We start from the raw sequence: 18,069 nt of genomic DNA on the forward strand, positions 1-18,069 counted from the left end.
CTCCAACCCTTGCCGAAACGGCTCAGCTGAGTGCATCCAACATGGCCCAGCTATGCGCCATGCTGGCGGCAATGAACAAACAAATGAATGAAGTGAAAACGACGATGGATACAAATACAAATGAAATGAAAAACGAAATGAAAGGCATGAACGAAAAGATGGATACAAATACAAATGAAGTGAAAACGACGATGGATGCGAATACACAACAAATAAACGAAAAGATGGATACAAAAATGAACGGAATGGAAACAAACATGAAAGAAGAAATGAAAGAGCTGCGGGGTGAGACGCAGAACATGGGCCGATGCCTGCAGGCGGGCATGAAGGCCGTGACCAGGGAGCTGGGAATGGCGACTTCACGTGTGGGAGCAAACGAGCTGGGTGGGAGTGCAACGGCTGACAGGCCCGCGGTGGAGGCGGGTGAAAAAATAATTCGTGGAACGTGTTGGGCGAGGGTCGTGACGATGACCGAAAGGGAAAAATTAAATGGGGAGACCAAAACGTGTGAGACGAGACACGAGGTGACGACAACGGAAATAATAGTTGAGACAAGGGAGGTAAAGGGTGAAGAGTTGGCAGAGACACGGGAGATGGGAACGATAGAGGGAAGACGACACGATGAAGACGGGGTAAGTGACGCGCACGCACACACGGAGGTAGTGGAGGACAATGGGGTTGAGCTCGCGGAGCGTGTTGGGACCCGGTGCGAGCACCTGGATGGCCTCCTCCAGGAACGAGGGGAGGGAGTATGCCCCCTTGAGGCGAGTCACGACCAGGTGAGTTCGGTCGTGCTTTGCGAGGTTGAGGGGACGAGTGCTGTGGACGGGTGCACGGAGAGCTTGGGGGTGTAGAGGCCCCGGAGACCCTTGTGGGGACACAAATCCCCAGTGTGGTTGTCCCTGTGTGTGTGGTGCAAGGTGTGAGTGCGGCACCGTGTGTGGAAGCGACCCCGTGTGTGAGTGGTGTGGTGGCGATGGTGCCAGAGTGCGTGCTTCCCAGCACGCCGGGTGTGGATGGGGCACCGTGTGTGAGTGAGGCCGTGTGTGTGAGTGAAACGGCCAGTATGAGTGAGGCACCACGTGTGAGTGGTGTGGTGGCGATGGTGCCGGAGTACGTGCTTCCCAGCACGCCGTGTGTGGATGAGGCACGGAGTGTGAGTGAGGCACCGCGGGTTAGTGCCCCCGCGTGTGTGGGTGAGGCACCGTGTGTGGAAGAGACCGCGTGTGTGAGTGTCGCCGTGTGTATGAGTGAGGTACCGCGGGTGAGTGCCCCCGCGTGTGTGGATGAGGCACGGTGTGAGAGTAGTGAGGCACGCGTGAGTGAACGGCCGTGTGCAAGGTCGCTGTGTGCAAGGGAGACCGTGTGTGTGAGAGCGGTATGTGAGGGAGATGTCGGTTGGCATGCGGGAGCACGCAGCCGCATCTCCCGGTGTGAATGTGATGGTGTGGACTGTGTGCGTCGTAACACGCAGGTGTGCGTGGGTTGAATGGCGACGACGAAGGCGACATGAGAAGAAAGAAAGCCGAGTAGCGGCTGTAGTTGTTTCGAGGACCGTGCCGGGTTCACCCAGCAGTGAGCACGCGGTTCGTGCTGTGCAACGCACGAGACCGCCACGTGCTCGCTTGCGGGAGTGAAGTCCCGGTCCGGAAACGCACGCGGTGGATTTGCCGATCCCGCGGACGGACAAAGTTTAGGCAGGTAAATGGATTTGGACCGGACGGGTTCTCCACGCGATCGTGTGTGTTCAGCTCCAACGGGCAAAGCACATGTGTTCGCGTGGGAAACCCCTCGAGACGTGGGGCTTGTGTTCTTTTTTTTGCGCACGGTGACGTCATGGCTGCACGTGTGGTTGGAATCCGGCAGGAGGGGTATCTCTGCCGGATGGTCCCGTCCAAGGAGGGACGAGGAACACGTGCAGCTGCATGACGTCACGGGCAGGTGTAAAGTGCGCGAGCTCTGAGTTGCCGCGCAGGTGCTGCGCATGGAAAAAAAAAAAAAAAAAAAAGCAAGCCTCACTTTCGGGTGTACAGGATTCCTGGGCAAGGGGTGGAAGACCCCCTTACCTGGGCACAGGATGGGAAACTAGTTAGGGGGAAGGGTTAGCTTAGTTAGACCGACTTCATGGGGCAGGGGTAAGTCCTCATGGAGTCCGTGGAATGGATTAGTTAGAGGGATTGTAGCCAGATTTAGGTTGGGAAATTGATTAATGGGATTATTTGGAGACCGTGACAGACTTGTGAATGTGTAGAGGGGACGTAGTTTAGCTACGTAGTGTTAAAAGGAACGTGCTGTAGTTTAAGGGACGACGTGGGAGCACGAGTTAGTTAGGGGATGTAGTTAGAAGGATGGCAGAGTTCAGTGGTGTGTGTGTTGAAGAGTTGTTGGTGAGTGAATTGGAAGCATGTGCTTGGTGAGTGAGAGGCCAGCGGGTCTGTGTGAGTGGAGCGAATGGGGAATGCATGGTGCGATGAGTGATTGGGGGGAGGAGTGACTCCCGCCCAAGGGACCCCGGGGTCAGAGTAAAGTGAGTTAGCTGGGTTAGTCAAATTGAAAAATGGAGGTCGTTTTGCTGTTGGTGGGAAAGTAGGCTCGAGACCCATTTTGAGGGGTGCAGGAGCCCTGTTGACGGGCTTGGGAGCGTGGCTGCGAAAGGTGAGTATCGCTGAGTGGGTACCCCGGGCACCAGGCTAGTCGGCCGCGGTAGGCCAAGGGCCCATGGGGGGGCCGGGATAGAGTAGTGGCCACGGGTGCGCCTGCTTGGTGCGGGGGCCCGGGGCGCCATTAGCCGCGTGGGCAGTGTTGTGGGCACGGGTGACCCTCGGAAAGGGGCCCGGGAGGCCGGCCTGCCACGTGTGCGTTTCAGGGGAGGTGCCATGGGGGGCACTCCCCGGTGTTAGGGAGCTGGTAGGCTCGGAGGCAGTGTAGTGCCCGGGGGTGCCATAGCGGGAGAATCGGCAGAGGGTCGTGCCTGCCAAAGGGAGCCACGTGTCCCAGCCAGGAGACCGTGTGAGGGCACGGAGAGAAAATTGGGGGACGAGGCCCGAAATTGTGAGGACACCAACACAGGCGACGGGAATCTGGGTTGTTAGAACCAATACTTTAAGCGAGAGGCGCTTGTTGAAAGCCCCGGGGTAGTTTAGCAGTTAAATGGATAGGGTGGATTAGGAGATGTACCCCTCCGCACCATCCATCCCCTCGCTGTCGTTGTGGGCCGCTGGACCCACTTTGGGTTAGATCGCCGAACTCTGGGGAGGCCATTCTGAGGCTTCGTTGGGCCTCGACACAGGACGTTAGCTCTCCCTTATTCCCCTCCGGGAAGGGAACGTAGGGGTTGGGAGTAGGCTAGGTGACAGGATAGGTTAGCCGAACAAGGACAATAAAGGGGGTTAGGGGACGATTTATAGTGGGGGAGTAAAAATAAAAACAACAAAAAAATAAGTTGGGGCTAAATTGGGGTTTCACAAATTAAGGGAGTGGGTATGTACAGTGACAGGCAAAGGCGATAGGTTGGGAGGGAGACGGGTAGGTAGGTCCGAGCCCGCCTTCCAAGTGGCCAGCACCACCGCACTCCCTCCACCAACCTCCACGGAACGGCAAAGGCTGGCCAACTTCATCTGCCGGCTGGCTGTTTTTACTGCAAGGCCTGTGCCGGCCCACTTCATCTGCCGGCTGGCTGTTTTTCTTCAAGGCCTGTGCCGGCCCACTTCATCGGCAGCTGTTGTGTTGCTGCAAGGTCTGTGCCGGCTGGATCGTCTGCAGCTGCTGTGCTGCAAGGCCTGTGCCATCGGCTGGCCGTGTTTTGCGTCAAGGCCTGTGCCGGCCAGTTCATCTGCCGGCTGTGTTTGCCTGCAGCGACCTTCTTCTGCGGGCTGTGTTTGCCTGCTCACCTTTGCCATGCCATGCCCACTGCCCACGTTCACCAGCCCCGTTCAATTTTTGCTTTGCCCCCCCCCCCTGTTCGTTTCCATGTGCGCCAGGATCTGAAAGCAACAGTTTGCAAGCTGCAAGAACTGCCCTGTTGGCAGCTACAACACGGGCCTGCAGTGGCGGCCCGTGCACCGTGTTTGTGTTCATGCATCCATTCGTTGTGCTCATTGCGTGTGCCACTTGAGCTGGCACGGAGACTGCGTTGTGCAGCCCAAGCACCGTTGTGGTTCACTGAGTTCAGTTCAAAAGGGAAGGCCTTGGACTGCGTGTGAGCAGCCAGCCACGTTCCCTGTCACCTGCATTGTTTGAGCCAGAGACTGCATGCGGGCAGCCTGGCTCCCTGCTAACTGCTTTTCTTTTGCAGAGTTCAGTGATCCTGGGCCATGGTTTAGTGTAAAATTTGTAAGTTAAGGTTAAGATGTACTGTACATATGAGTGCGCCCCCGGCATGTTTGTCTTAGCGCCGGCAATTTTATTTAAGTCGTCCGTATGAGTGAGTTTGTTTAGATAGTTACGCAGCCCTCAGGTTATTTATTTTGGGGACACGAATACCATGAATGTCGCACTCAGGGATCCGTAGGTAAAGTGTACTAGGGGAAAACTACACATGATGGCACACGAAAATTTGACGACTCGGGACGAGTCTGTAAAAAGGGAAGGGGGTAGTGTTGTGGTTACCAGATTCGCAAACCACCATTCAGGTCCCTTAGGTGAGGTATCTCGGTAAGTGCATGTGTAGTTAGGCCCAAACCCGTTGTCTAGTGGGAATACATGTCATTTATACGTGCTGCGACTCTTCAGGATAGCCGTTTTTCTTTTACTATCTTTATTTTGGACCAACCGCCCTGATCACAACCACAACATCAACCACAACCACAACATCAACCACAACCACCGCTTCACCACAACCGCCACGACCTTCCCGTCACACCTCGCCACCGTAGCATCGCCACCGTTCTTGCCCCGCTGTGGGTACCGGTGTTGGACTCATGCAGAACGCGCGTCGAACAGCGTGTACAAAATCACGGATTTTGTGCTTCAAAAACGGATCAAAAACGACACACGCCCACTTTTTGCCGTCCAATCGGTGAGCGAGGGGCGAATTGGCCCCGCCCCCAGGTCGATCGATATATGCAAATTTGTGGATCAAAAAGCCTTCACGCCCACTTTTTGTCGGGCCAATGGGGAGCGAGGTGAAAGGTCAAAGGGAGGGGGTCAAAGGCGAAGTTACGGGGGGATAAAAGGACGGTGTTCGTCAGTCAGAAGAAGGAGAACGAGAACGGGAAGGAGAGTCGCAAACGAGAACGAGAAGGAGTCGAGAACGAGAAGGAGTCGGAACGGAGGGGACGAGTGTGGAAGACTGGAGCCCGAAGCCTGCAGTGGCTGGAGAAGCTGAAGAGAGTCGGACGAGGGGGTGCTCGCGTCGGTGCCAGGAGCTGCACGCCCGAGGGAGGCCGGCAGCGCGACCTGGCCGAGGTGGAGACGCACACCAGGGATAATAAAGATCCTCTATACCCCGAGCATCAGCAACCCCCTCCTGTTTCCCCCCGCGCTGAGATAGTGCGACCAAGGGGGCCCCGTTCCCACCCCCAGCCAGGCACTGTCCACGAGGCCCGCGGGTTGCGGGGCCATCGCCGCTCCGCGTCTCATCACCAGACGGGTAGGCCCGACCCGGTCTCGGCCTCAGGCCTGCCCCATTCTTGGGGTATTTCTTTTCCTTGGTTTTGGGTATGTGTTGTCGGCACCGTCTGTGAAGTAGAATTGTATAAGTGTTGCCGTGTGCTCGGTAGTCGGTATTAGCTCTGCACTGTGTTTTCACTTTTATGTTTGCTTTTTGTGTAAATGGAATTGTGTTTTCTTTTTTTTGTGTGCATTTGGTGGAATTGTATTTGTGTGCTTTCCGTTCGTCGCGAATAAATGTGCTTTATTGTTGAACTGTTCTCCCGCTTCGCTTCGTCTTTTCCTCCATTGAATCCCCATCTTGCTTCACGTAAAGGGTTGGTAGTGGGCTGAATACGCCCGATAATTAATCGAACCGTCGAGGTCGACGATAACACCGCTCGGTTATTCTGATAGTACGGAACGGGTCGCTTAAGTGGCCCGTGTCCGAAGTCGACCTGCGGCGAGGTGCGATCGCCCGGTCTACCCTCCGCGTGGGTACTTAGGTAGTTCGAATTTGGCGAGCAACCCTATCCCACGCGGGGGCTGATTGGCTCGATCGCGGTGAGACCGAAAGGTCCACCCGTGACTGGTTCCCGGCGTTAGTCCGAGAGGGTCACGACTGGATTGTCCGTCCGGTGGGCGACGTGCCGCGATTCGAGTTACGTGGCCGTCGCACGCCGGCGGGCGCGAAAACCGCAACAATATATATATATATATATATATATATATATATATATATATATATATATATATATATATATATATATATATATATATATATATATATATATATATATATATATATATATAATATCCTTGTTTTGATCAGAGGTGATTTCTATTGGTGGGCTAGTGCATTCTTGGATTGGCCTAATGGCCTTCTATGCTGAAGTTCCTTGTGGGGAATATATCATATTATTGTAGAAGGTGAGTGTTTATATACTTGTCCATGCTTACTTCCCTGTCAGTAATTGTTAGTTCTCTGAAAGTCCCTAAAAAGTGCAAGTTTTTCACACAGCGATGCAATTATTGTAACCAAAGGGTGACCCTCAACTGTCTTTCAAAGACCATGTGATTCTCTGTTGCTTAGGATCCATATAGCAAGATTCAGTGGGGTGCATCATACATCTTTTTGCTTTCCTCTACAAGATCGAGGCTCATGGAAGAGCAAGGTGACAGAGGATAAAAAGGCAATGAACTGACAATGGGGCAGAGGAACAACTTTTAGACAAATAAGCAAGGGAATGACTGTTAAAGTGTCATAATTTGTAAATAAAGAGCAACTTGTTTTCTGTTACCATCATTGTGGCACAGGTCCTGTTTCCCCAAGTATGGTTAAACAGGCAGTTTACTCCAATGGCTTGGAATCTTGGCCACAACTGGCTGCTTGACTTGAGGTGTAGTCATAGACTTTTATGGCGTAGCCATCCTACTATGACCTGTGGGTGGTTGCAACCACTTAATGCAGAACTGCAGTATCACACTGCTCCCCATACTCCCTAACCATCCTACTGTAACCTATGGGTGGTTGCAACCACTTCGTACAGGACTGTATTAATACACTGCTCCCCATACTCACTGAGACACACCCGTCAAATTTGGCTCCTTACATGTACATCTTAGTTCAATCATTTTTCTTGTCAATGTAGTTGTCCTCCTTTTTATCTCCCAGAGTTATGTTCAATTACCCATTACATTAATACATCCATTGTGGTTGTTTATTTCAGAAGGACTTGTTTTGCTGCATGCATGTTGCATCTCTCTTGTGAAACGATGGAAATCTTCTCAGCTGACTTAATTTCCAGGGACAACTTTGCGGTCCAGGCCATCACAGTGTGATGAAACTCGGCACATCCTTCTTCCCTGCTTCACCAGCTCTTCGTCCATATCTCAGCAGTCGCTTGCAGGCACTAAACCTCCAGGCAAAAGGAAAATTTGCAAAGCCCGAGCTCCTCTGGCGAAGAGGTTTTCCTGTTCCTTTCAAGGTGAGGTGCCAGCAAAGCCAGTTTGTTTAAAATGATAAAACACTATCATTTTCACCCTCAGTGCATACCCATCTATCTATTGAAGTATGGCTTTGCAAGAACTATGGGTACGCACTGGCTACACTGTAGCAAATCACGTGGGGTAAAACTTCCAGGCTCACAATGATACGATCTGTGCTGAACCAATGCAGGAAAGAACACTATGAGCAGGTTTAGATGAACAATTAACAAGGAGCTATTCACAAAATGGAGAGCGAAGAAAAACATGTTGCACAGTTAAGATGGTGGTTTATTTATTGGGTATCCGTACATCAGGGACATACATTATTTGTATGGTACAGCAAAAGACATACATGAAATAGCAAAGGTACAAAGAGCAGAGTTACCCCGATCGATCTAGGTTGTACAATCTTACTGATATTAACATCACAGGTGCCATCAAATGTGGACACCAGCAGTATAGGTCAGACGTCAGATTGATCATGGACGAGGATCATGGGATGTGGTGCATCATCAGATTGAGTGTTTATAAGTGGAAGAAGATATGGTAGAAGTGGGAAAAACCTAATTAATACCTCACAATGCATATTCTCTGTGGAACCCATGAGACACAAGGGAGCACCCAAACTAGAAAATGTAATAATGAGATAACTGACTCGGGATGCTCTCTGCAGGATTCTTGGTCTTCGTGGGGTGCCACCAAAACTGACCAATCTGATGTCTGTGCTGTGAGATGTGGTGGTACCATCTCTGACTTATTTCAGTTGTTACTGGAGTTCGTCAGGAGTGTGTACTCACCCCCACAATTTTCAGTGCTTGTATGGACTGGATTCTGGGGAGGATGTCATAGAGATCAAGCTGTGGTGCATCGTTTCGGAATGTCAAGAGATCTGACCTTGATTTCACAGAAGATGCAGTCATCTTTGCGGAGACTCTGGATATCCTTTTGGAGGCCCTCGAGGTGCTGAATGAGGAGTCAGATCCGCTGGGATTATGGGTTTCCTGGGTCAAAACTAAGATCCAAGCTTTCAATGACACCTTGGATGCTGCTATCCTGTCTGTACCTGTTTGTGGTGAGGCCGTTGAGGTCACGGAGAGATTCACTTCCCTTGGCAGTGATACTCATGTCTCTGCTGGCTGTGAGCCAGAGGTCAATAGATGTCTGGGCCGGGCCTGGTTAGTCATGGATTCACTGGATCATGGGGTGTGGTGCTGTTGGTACCTGTGCAGGAGGACGAAAGTCCGAGTCTTCAGGTCCTTGGTGCTTCCAGTGTTGCCCAACGGATATGACATTTTGACTCTGACCAGGGATCTGAGATGGATACTTAACTCCTGTCATACCAGGTCTCTTCAGAGAATCCTTGGCAATCGCTGGTCGGACTTTGTGTCCAGCGAGCAGTTCCTGAGAGACTCAGATGAGATTTGTTAGCTGTATAGTTCATGAGCATCAGCTGCCTCTGTAGGGACATGTGGCTCGTTTTCTTGATGATGATCCTGCTCAAAAGATTATTTCAGCTTGGGAGCCTCGTGAGTGGAGTAGGCCAATGGGCCGACCACATGCCTTGTGGTTGCAGTGGGTTGATCGGCATCTCAAGGAGATGGGGATGGGCCAAGCATCTGCCTGGGAGATGGCCAGACAGAGGCCCCTGAAGTACTGTAGAGTGGAAAGTGGACGCAACAATACGCTGCTCTGGTGCACGCTCCCATACCTGACCTGACCTGACCTGACATGACTTGACTCGGGAGCCACTATATGTTGTGTGCCATTGCCTCGGGGCCTTGGTTCCCAGAACAAACAATATCATGTTGTTGTAACCAGGATTTTTGTAATTATTACATCTTATTTTTTGCTTATGTTATAAATTATTTTCTTTTCTTTATTTTTTGAGGAGGAGATCCTGTTGGTGACTTGGAGGGGAGAGTACCAGCATAAAGTAGTTTTTGATACAGTGACCAGTGTGTGAAACATATCTTTGTTTGAACAAATCTTTACTTCGTATATATGCTCTTCAATCACTCCAGAGATATTTCATTGCAGAATGTAATATTAAGTCAAAAAAAAATGTTAAATCGCTTATTATGGGCTCCCTGGCGAAAAATCCGACTGCTTGGGATATGGAGATTTGAATAGCGACTGGAAAAACGGCTGCTCAGGTTCAGAGGGTTAAATATTTTCTGTTTGGCGATTTTTAAAACTAAATCATCATGCAGAGATGCATGTTTTGCACAAGCTGACACACACGTAATGTTTGTTGACTTATTCATGACGAGCAAATACCACCCGTCGCTTTGCTGAGAGGAATAACAAGAGGGGGGGGGGGGGAGGTGGGGAGAGAGAGAGGAAGAGGGGGAGTGGGGAAAATAAAAAGAGAGAGAGAACAGAGAGAGATGGAGAGAGATAGAATGGACGCACGGGACGCAAATATATGTATATGTATAATGTACATCTATCTGAATACATACTATGTATATGTGTGTGTATATATGTGTGTATATATATATATATATATATATATATATATATATATATATATATATATATATATATGTATATGTATGTGTACAGTCAACCCCCGCTTCATCGCGGTTCATCTCGGGTTTTCTTTCCCTTGGAATGTAACTAATTTTTTCTGCAGATTCCCCCGTACATCGCGGTAATAATATATAAAATATAAATTATTTAAGCAATAAATTATAACGCGTGGTGCTCGACCAGTCACACAACGCACGAGACAAAGTTTCACTTGTGAACTTCGAATATTTTCTACGTTTTTTCTCCAAGCCCCACGATGCCGCCCAAATGCCCTGCACCTTCTAAGGCTTCTGGCAAGGAACCGAAGCGCCAGAGGAAGGTCCTGGGACGCTCCAGGAGAAGGTTAAGGTAAAGGTGCTCGATATATGCTTCGGGAAGGAAAAAGGTTTTCCGCCGTTGGACGAGCACTGCTCATACCCAGCACCTCAAAACCGACCAGACCAGACCAGACTAGTCGATCTCCGGCACCTCAAACCCAATCACTGCCAAACCGACCAGACCAGACTCGTCGATCTCCAGCACCTCAAACCCAATCACTGCTAAACCGACCAGACCAGACTCGTCGATCTCCAGCACCTCAAACCCAATCACTGCCAAACCGACCAGACCAGACTCGTCGATCTCCAGCACCTCAAACCCAATCACTGCTAAACTGACCAGACCAGACTAGTCGATCTCAGGCACCTCAAACCCAATCACTCCCAAACCGACGAGACCAGACGAGTCGATTTTTTTTGGGGGAGGCGTCCATTCATCGCGGATTTTCACTAAGCGCGGGGAGGTTTGGAACGTAACCCCCGCGATAAACGGGGGATTAGTGTGTGTGTGTGTGTGTGTGTGTGTGTGTGTGTGTGTGTGTGTGTGTGTGTGTGTGTGTGTGTGTGTGTGTGTGTGTGTGTGTGTGTGTGTGTGTGTGTGTGTGTGTGTGTGTGTGTGTATATATGTATGTATTGTTGTGGTTTCCACCCATTCGGCGTGCGGACGACCGCCTCAGCCCAATTGCGGCCGCACGCGCCAACCGAACGTGCAATCCAGTCGTAGCTTCCGGATAAACGCCGAAACCCAGCTACGGGTGTTTTTATAACACCATAGAGCAGCCAACTATTCTGTCCACGCGCTACAGGGTCAATCGCCGAATTATCCATATACCTATTTATTCGCGCAGACAGAAATGCCGGGGATCTACACCTCAACGGGACCTGCACGAAAACGAGCCGCTTTACGCAGCTCGTTTCGCATGCGATTGCCGAGCAGTTATGTATCGCCAAGTCCCGTCGGACCCGATTATCTTATCGGTGTTAAAAACCAGCTAACATTCCGAACGCTCCATGGCAGTCAATGAGGGGAAGGGATGCAACGAGCGGGTGATATTTAACAATGGGGACATTTATTAATAATAATGGGGAACTAGGGAAGCACGTAAGAGCAGAACTATACCGACTATACGAAATGCAATGCAATCATTTGCAGCACACAAAGCAGTTTCCTACTTATTAGACGGGCACACACACACACACACACACACACACACACACACACACACACACACACACACACACACACACACACACACACACACACACACACACACACACACACACACACACACACACACACACACACACTGGTGGCTGATGCCTTTAATAACGGACTCCAGCACGGAGGACAGATGAGCTGAAACCCAGAACCTATCTCGAACCTCTCCACCTCGTGTGGTCTTCAAGCTGTTCGGACCCGGGCTCCAGCGAGAGCGAGGTGGATCCAATCGCCGTGAGCCGCGATCCTTCCCAAGCTCCAGCGAATCCTCTCGCGCTTCCGAACACGTGCTGGTGAGACGAGGCGTCGATCCTTCCCGTCGATGCGTCGCTATCTCGAAGAACCACCTCTAAGATGAGGCTGATGAGTTGCACCAAGCCGGGAACCAAGCGGAGAATATAGAGCTCCACGAACTAAGAAGAGCCAGCCGAGCAACCAGCTCAACTCTCTTCCAATGAGCAAAGCCTCTCACAACACGAACCAAGAACTCCGAGCCAAGCAACCAGCTCAACTCTCTTCAGATGAACAAAGCCTCTCTCAACACGAACCAAGAACTCCGAGCTGAGCAGAACCCGAAGGTCTGCTGAAAACCCAAGCCGAAGCAAAAAGCTCTCCAAAAAGCCTCCACCTCGCCAAGCAGAACCGAAGCTCACTGAACCAAAAGTCTCAACCCTCATCAAGCAGAACCCAAAGGCCTGCTAAAAGCCAAGCCGAAGCAAAAAGCTTACTAAAAGCCAAGCCAAAGCAGGAAGCCTTCAAAAAGCCTTTTCCTGAACCCAAGCCTAGCAGAAACCGAAGGCCTCCTGAACAACCAGCAGAGAATCTCTTATCCTCCTCCGCCCCCTCCCCCTCCCCCGCTCCCGGCGTGACTCATGCCCTCGTGCTCCATCCCCCCCGCTCAACCACGGGTGGGAGAGAGTTGTTTACATCCCGTGATTCAGGACAGGAGGGCTCTTCTTCCTCTTCGCAGAAGAGTGGGAGGGGTGTCTTCCTTTGTGTTGTGATCGCTCACTAACTATTCAATTAAATCACAGCACATCTAATCGATTTCTGCCCATTAAACAATGGAAGGTGAACTATCTATGGAACATGCACTTATTGGCATAACTGACTAAAGGAACCTGAATGTTGTGTGCAATGGAGTTCTCAAATTCGTAACACTAACCCCTCCCCTTTTTACAGACTTGTCCGGAGTCGTCAAATTTTCGTGTGACCAGCATGTGTAAATTTTCCCCTCGTACGTTTTACCTTCGAATCCCTGAGTGCGACATTTCTTTATACGTGTCCCAAAAATAAATAACCTAAAGCGCTGCGTAACTAACTAAACAAACTCTCAGACTCATTCGGACTACTTAACTAAAATTGCCGGCGCTAAAACAAACATGCCGGTGGGGTTCAACTTATCAACAATTTTCATTTAACTTATCCATTACATTACCATGGCCCAGGACCTGTTATCTTTGAAAGGGGAAAGGCAAAAAGTCATTTGTGCAGGGGAATGGATGGAGATGGTCGCAAAACACAAAAATGGACTGAATGCACAGGCTGCCTGCGGGGCAATCCTCACAAAACTGGATGGTCCTGGTGCACATGGTGATGGATGTTCACAGGGGCAAACGCAAACAAGGGCTCGCAGGCATGGAGGCATGGCAGAGGCAGGCAAACTAGGCATGGCAAGGCAAGCCCCTGCAGAACAGGCGGCTGCACCACAACAGGCCGGCAGGTGAAGCTGGCCGGCCTCTGGTGTGGTTCCAACAGGTCTGGAGGGAGTGCGGTGGTGCCGGCCGCTCTGAAGGTGGGCTTGGACTTATCCTACTGTCTTCCCCCACTCTATCACCTTTACCTGTCTCTGTCCATACCCACTCCCTTAATTTGCCACAAAACACAACAAAATTTCACCCCTCTTTATTTTTATTTCCCTTTTATAATCGGCTCCCTAACCCCCTTTATCGTCATTGTCCGGCGAGCCTATCCTGTCAACCTAGCCTACTCCCAACCACTACGTTCCCTCTCTGGAGGGGAATAGGGAGAGACTAGCGTCCTGTCTCGAGGCCAATGAAGCCTCAGAATAGCCTCCTCAGAGTTCAGCGATCTACTAAGGTGAGTCCAGCGGCCTACAACGAGTGAAGGGATGGATGGTGCGAAGGGGTGCATCGAACTACCCTGACATTTATTACACCTGAAACTACCCCGGGGCTTTCCAAAAAACGCCTCACTTAAACTATCGGTTCTAAATACCATGATTCCCGTCACCTGTGTTGGTGTCCATTATAAATTTGGGCCTTGCCCTCAAATTTTCATTCGTGCCCTCGCACAATTTCCTAGCTGGGCAGCGTGGCTCAACTGGCAGGAACTCCCCCTCTGCCGAACTCTAACCATGGCACCCCCAGGCCCGCAGGCTGCCTCCGAGCCTAGCTGCTCCCTATGAACGTGGGGGGTTGCCCTCTCTGGCATTGCCCCCTCCGATGCCCACGTGGCGTGTTGGTGCCCTGGGTCCCTTTCTGAGGGTGGCCCGTGCCCACTACACTGCCCCCGTGGCATTCTGGCGCTACGGGTCCCGTTTCCGACGGGTCGCCCGTGCCCACTACACTATCCCGGCCCCTCTTGGGCCCTTGGCCTACCCTGGCCGACTAATCCGGTACCCATTAAACAAAACTCACCTTTCCACAGCCACGCTCCCAGCCGGTCCATGAACACTTGCACCCCTCCAAACGGGTTTCGTGCCTTCTCTCGACACCAACAACAAAACGGCCTCCTTTTAATAAATTTGAATAACCCACTAGCTAACATTAAACTGACCCCGGGGTCCCTTGGGTGGGAATCGCTCCACCCCCCAATCAGTCATAGCACCATGCATACCACATTCGCAAAACTCACACACTTGGGCCTGCTGTCCCACACTCATTCCTTACACAATTTCCATTTCACAACTCACACCAACACTACATGCTGCTATCCTTCTTAATTAAATCCCCTGACTAACTCGTGCTCCCTCGTCATCCCTTAATACTCATGCACGTTCTATTTACTCTAGGTAGCTAAGTTACGTCTCCACTACACATTTCCAGTCTGTCCATGTCTCCAAAAATCCCAAAAATTCCCATTTCCTAAATCTAAACTGAAATCCCTCTAATTAATCCATTCCATGGGCTCCATGAGGCCTTCTCCCTGCCCCATGAAGCTGGTCTAACTACCGCTAACCCATGCCCCTAACTAGTACTTCCTGTGCCCCCTAAGCAAGGGGGTCTCCTACCCCCCGCCCAGGGAATCCTGTATATTTGAAGTGGCGAGGCTTGCTTTTCTCTTTCTTTCTTTTTTTTCCTATGCGCACCAGCGCAGCAATTCACAAACCGCGCTCTTTCCCCGTGACGTCATGACAGCTGTTCGAGCTTTGTGCTCCCCGTCCCTTCTCAGACGTTAACATCCGGCAGGGATTCCCTTCTGCCGGATTCCAACCATTCGTGCAGCCACGACGTCACCCTCCGCATCCCAAGCAAACCTCGCGTTTCGAGGGGTTCCCCACGTGAGCACATGTGCGCTGCCCGTAACCCGTGCCGCGGAATCTCCGATGACGTCATTCGCACCCCGAACCTGCGCGATCTCTCGCGCAAGCCGGGGTACGCGTAACGCATCGGGGAAGCCGCTTCGCACGCTCCGCGAACAGAATGTACGGCACAGGCCACACGGAGCTTTACAAACACACTCGCCCGGAGAACCCAGACGATCCAAATTCACATTTCCAGCCTAACTTATGTCCGTCCCGCGGGGTCGGCTTGTATCCACCGCGGATGTTTCCAGACCGGATTTCACTTGCGCAGGCACACGCGGTAGCCTCGTGCGAAGCACAGCACGGACCTCGCGCGCGCTGCCGTGCGAATCCGTCACGGTCCCCAAAACAGCTACAGCCGCTACACGGCCTTTGTCCCTTGTCTGGCTCCGTCTTCGTCGCCATTCAACACGCGCACTCCCACGTGCCATGACGCTCACAAACCGCGCCATGACACCCGGATAGGCGGTTGCGGTTTCCCGCATACCAACCGCCATCTCCCTCTCATACCCCGTCCTCACACATGCGGTTTCTCTCACACACATGGCCTTTCACCCACGCATGCCATTTCACTTACGCAGGCCATTTCATTCGTACTATGCGCGCGTTTCAACACTCATTTCGGCACACTCCCAAACACACACACCGGGACAATTACACTGGGGATTCGCGCTACCATAAGGGATCCCGGGGCCTCCATACCCCCCAAGCTCCGCGTGTACCCATTAACAGCATTCGCCCCCCCCCCCAACTCGCAAAGCTCGACCAGACCCACCTCGTCGCGATCTGCTTCAAGGGGGCATATCGTCTCCCTCCGTTCCTGAAGAAGGCTATCCTGCTGTTCGCACTGGGTCACGACACATTCCGCCAGCTCACCCCCATTGTCCTCCACTACCTCGACCTGTGTGTGCTTGTCTTTCAATAAAATGCAATAAAATGCAAATTAATTATTTAAAAATCATACAATGTGATTTTTCAGGATTTTTGTTTTAGATTCCATCTTTCACAGTTGAAGTGTACCTTTGATAAAAATTACAGACCTCTACGTGCTTTGTAAGTGGGAAAACCTGCAAAATCGGCAGTGTATCAAATACTTGTTCTCCCCACTGTATATATGTATGTATATATATATATATATATATATATATATATATATATATATATATATATATATATATATATATATATATATCTCCTGAAACGCAAAAGAAACTTACCACCTTTTAAACCTTCAAATATCAACAATAACACTGCGTGTGGTAAATGTGTGAACTTATTTGTGGACAATAGTGTCCTCGCTGTCAGACAAAACGGTCACGGATGGTCACTTGAACCTTCAATGGTCACTTCATAGCACAGCTGTTGAACAGCCGTTTTGACTGTCAGTGATTAGCCAAGGGGTACGGGATGATTTTAATGAGCTGCACATGCTGTCTTGATATTGGCTTTAAAAAGGCCAGTGCAAAATGGGCATTTCAATATACATGCCACGATTGTCAAGGGATCAACGGCAGTGTGCCTTGGGCATACTGCAAGGCGGATTGAGCTACCGTGAGGTGGCACGTCGCCTTGGCTGTTCACACCAGACGATATCGGCCCTGGTGGACAGACACCCTCCACAACTCTGCAGATGACAGACCTCGATCAGGGAGGCCAAGAGTCACCACTGCAAGGCAGGACAGGCAGATGGTCCTAAGTCAGATGGCTTCAGACATTGAGGACTGTGTTGGACAGCCGACGATGCACTGCCTGTATCTAAAACAATGGTGACCACACACGCTATTGAAAGGGGACTGACATTGCACCCTGTGCTGTTCTGTACTGTAGAACAAACTTATGAGATGGTGTATCTTGGTCAAAAACTTGACATGTCATCAATAAAATGCCAATGTTTCAATTAGCAATTGTTGGTTTGTTTTATTTTGAACTGTTACAATTTTATTACATTTCAAACAAGTGGTAAGTTTCTTTTGTGTTTCAGTATGTATGTATGTATGTATGTATATACAGTCAGGCCCAAAAGTTTGCATACACTTCAGCAGAGTACAGTTGACTTTCATTTATACCTCTTTTCTCGACATTAATCATAATTCTTTCCATTCCTAGAACAATTTCAACCATTCTCCCTTGTTTTTATCAAAGGTTTCTGCAACTTTTGTACTTTGCATGATTTTATTCACAGTTTAATTCATGATGTGACAAAAATAGCGGGTCAAAAGTTTACATTCACCAGGTGACTTGCTGCATGATTGGTTTTCGAAAGGCCTAGAATGTTCTGAAATGGCCTTCTATCACTTGTATTATGTCCACCACTCTCTGCTGAATATAATTGTTATGTAATAGGTCAGCTCGTGTTCCTATAGCTGTATAAAGGATCTAGGTTTCCTATTCAGGCCCTATTTCCACTTGAGCCAGCATGGGGAAGGCAAAATAATACTCACAAAACCTGAGGAAGAGCATTATCCAGTTACACAAGTCAGGAACTTCTTTAGCGGCCATATCTTGGCAACGAGAAGTGGCACGGTCATCTGTGCAGACGATTGTGCGGAAGTATATGGACCAAGGGACAACCAAGATCCTTCCAAGATCAGGCCGGAAGTCCGAGTTGAAACCAACCGATGAGAGGGCATTGGTCAGAAAGGTGCGCTTCAACCCCAAGACAACCAAGAAACACCTGTGCCAAGAATTTGAGGCTTCAGGGACGAAGGTGTCACTGTCCACAATCCAGAGGGTCCTGCACCGAAACTGACTTAGAGGCTGCAGAGCACGAAGGAAGCCCCTCCTTCAAAAACGCCACTGCGAAGCCAGGCTGAAATATGCAAGAAAACACAAGGACAAAGATAGAGGCTTCTGGCGGTGTGTCCTTTGGTCTGATG

The 18,069-nt window shown here is 50.4% G+C and overlaps 1 protein-coding gene across 5 annotated transcripts in view; it reads left to right on the forward strand.

Annotated features, from left to right (window-relative positions):
* LOC147023133 (uncharacterized) overlaps window positions 1-18,069 on the forward strand; it is a 65,947-nt gene that overhangs the window by 12,561 nt on the left and 35,317 nt on the right. For 3 of the 5 annotated variants that reach the window (XM_085888252.1, XM_085888253.1, XM_085888251.1), the window contains exon 3: window positions 7,398-7,577. The exons of the other annotated variants lie outside the window; for them this stretch is intronic. In XM_085888252.1, coding sequence (XP_085744378.1) covers window positions 7,398-7,577 — 180 coding nt within the window. The remainder of the gene's footprint in view (window positions 1-7,397; window positions 7,578-18,069) is intronic. 5 annotated transcript variants of the gene reach the window in all.

The sequence above is a fragment of the Eptatretus burgeri genome, chromosome 7 (genome assembly GCF_056783735.1).
Source record: "Eptatretus burgeri isolate ZD-2024b chromosome 7, Ebu_testis_v1, whole genome shotgun sequence".
Lineage (NCBI taxonomy): Eukaryota > Metazoa > Chordata > Myxini > Myxiniformes > Myxinidae > Eptatretus > Eptatretus burgeri.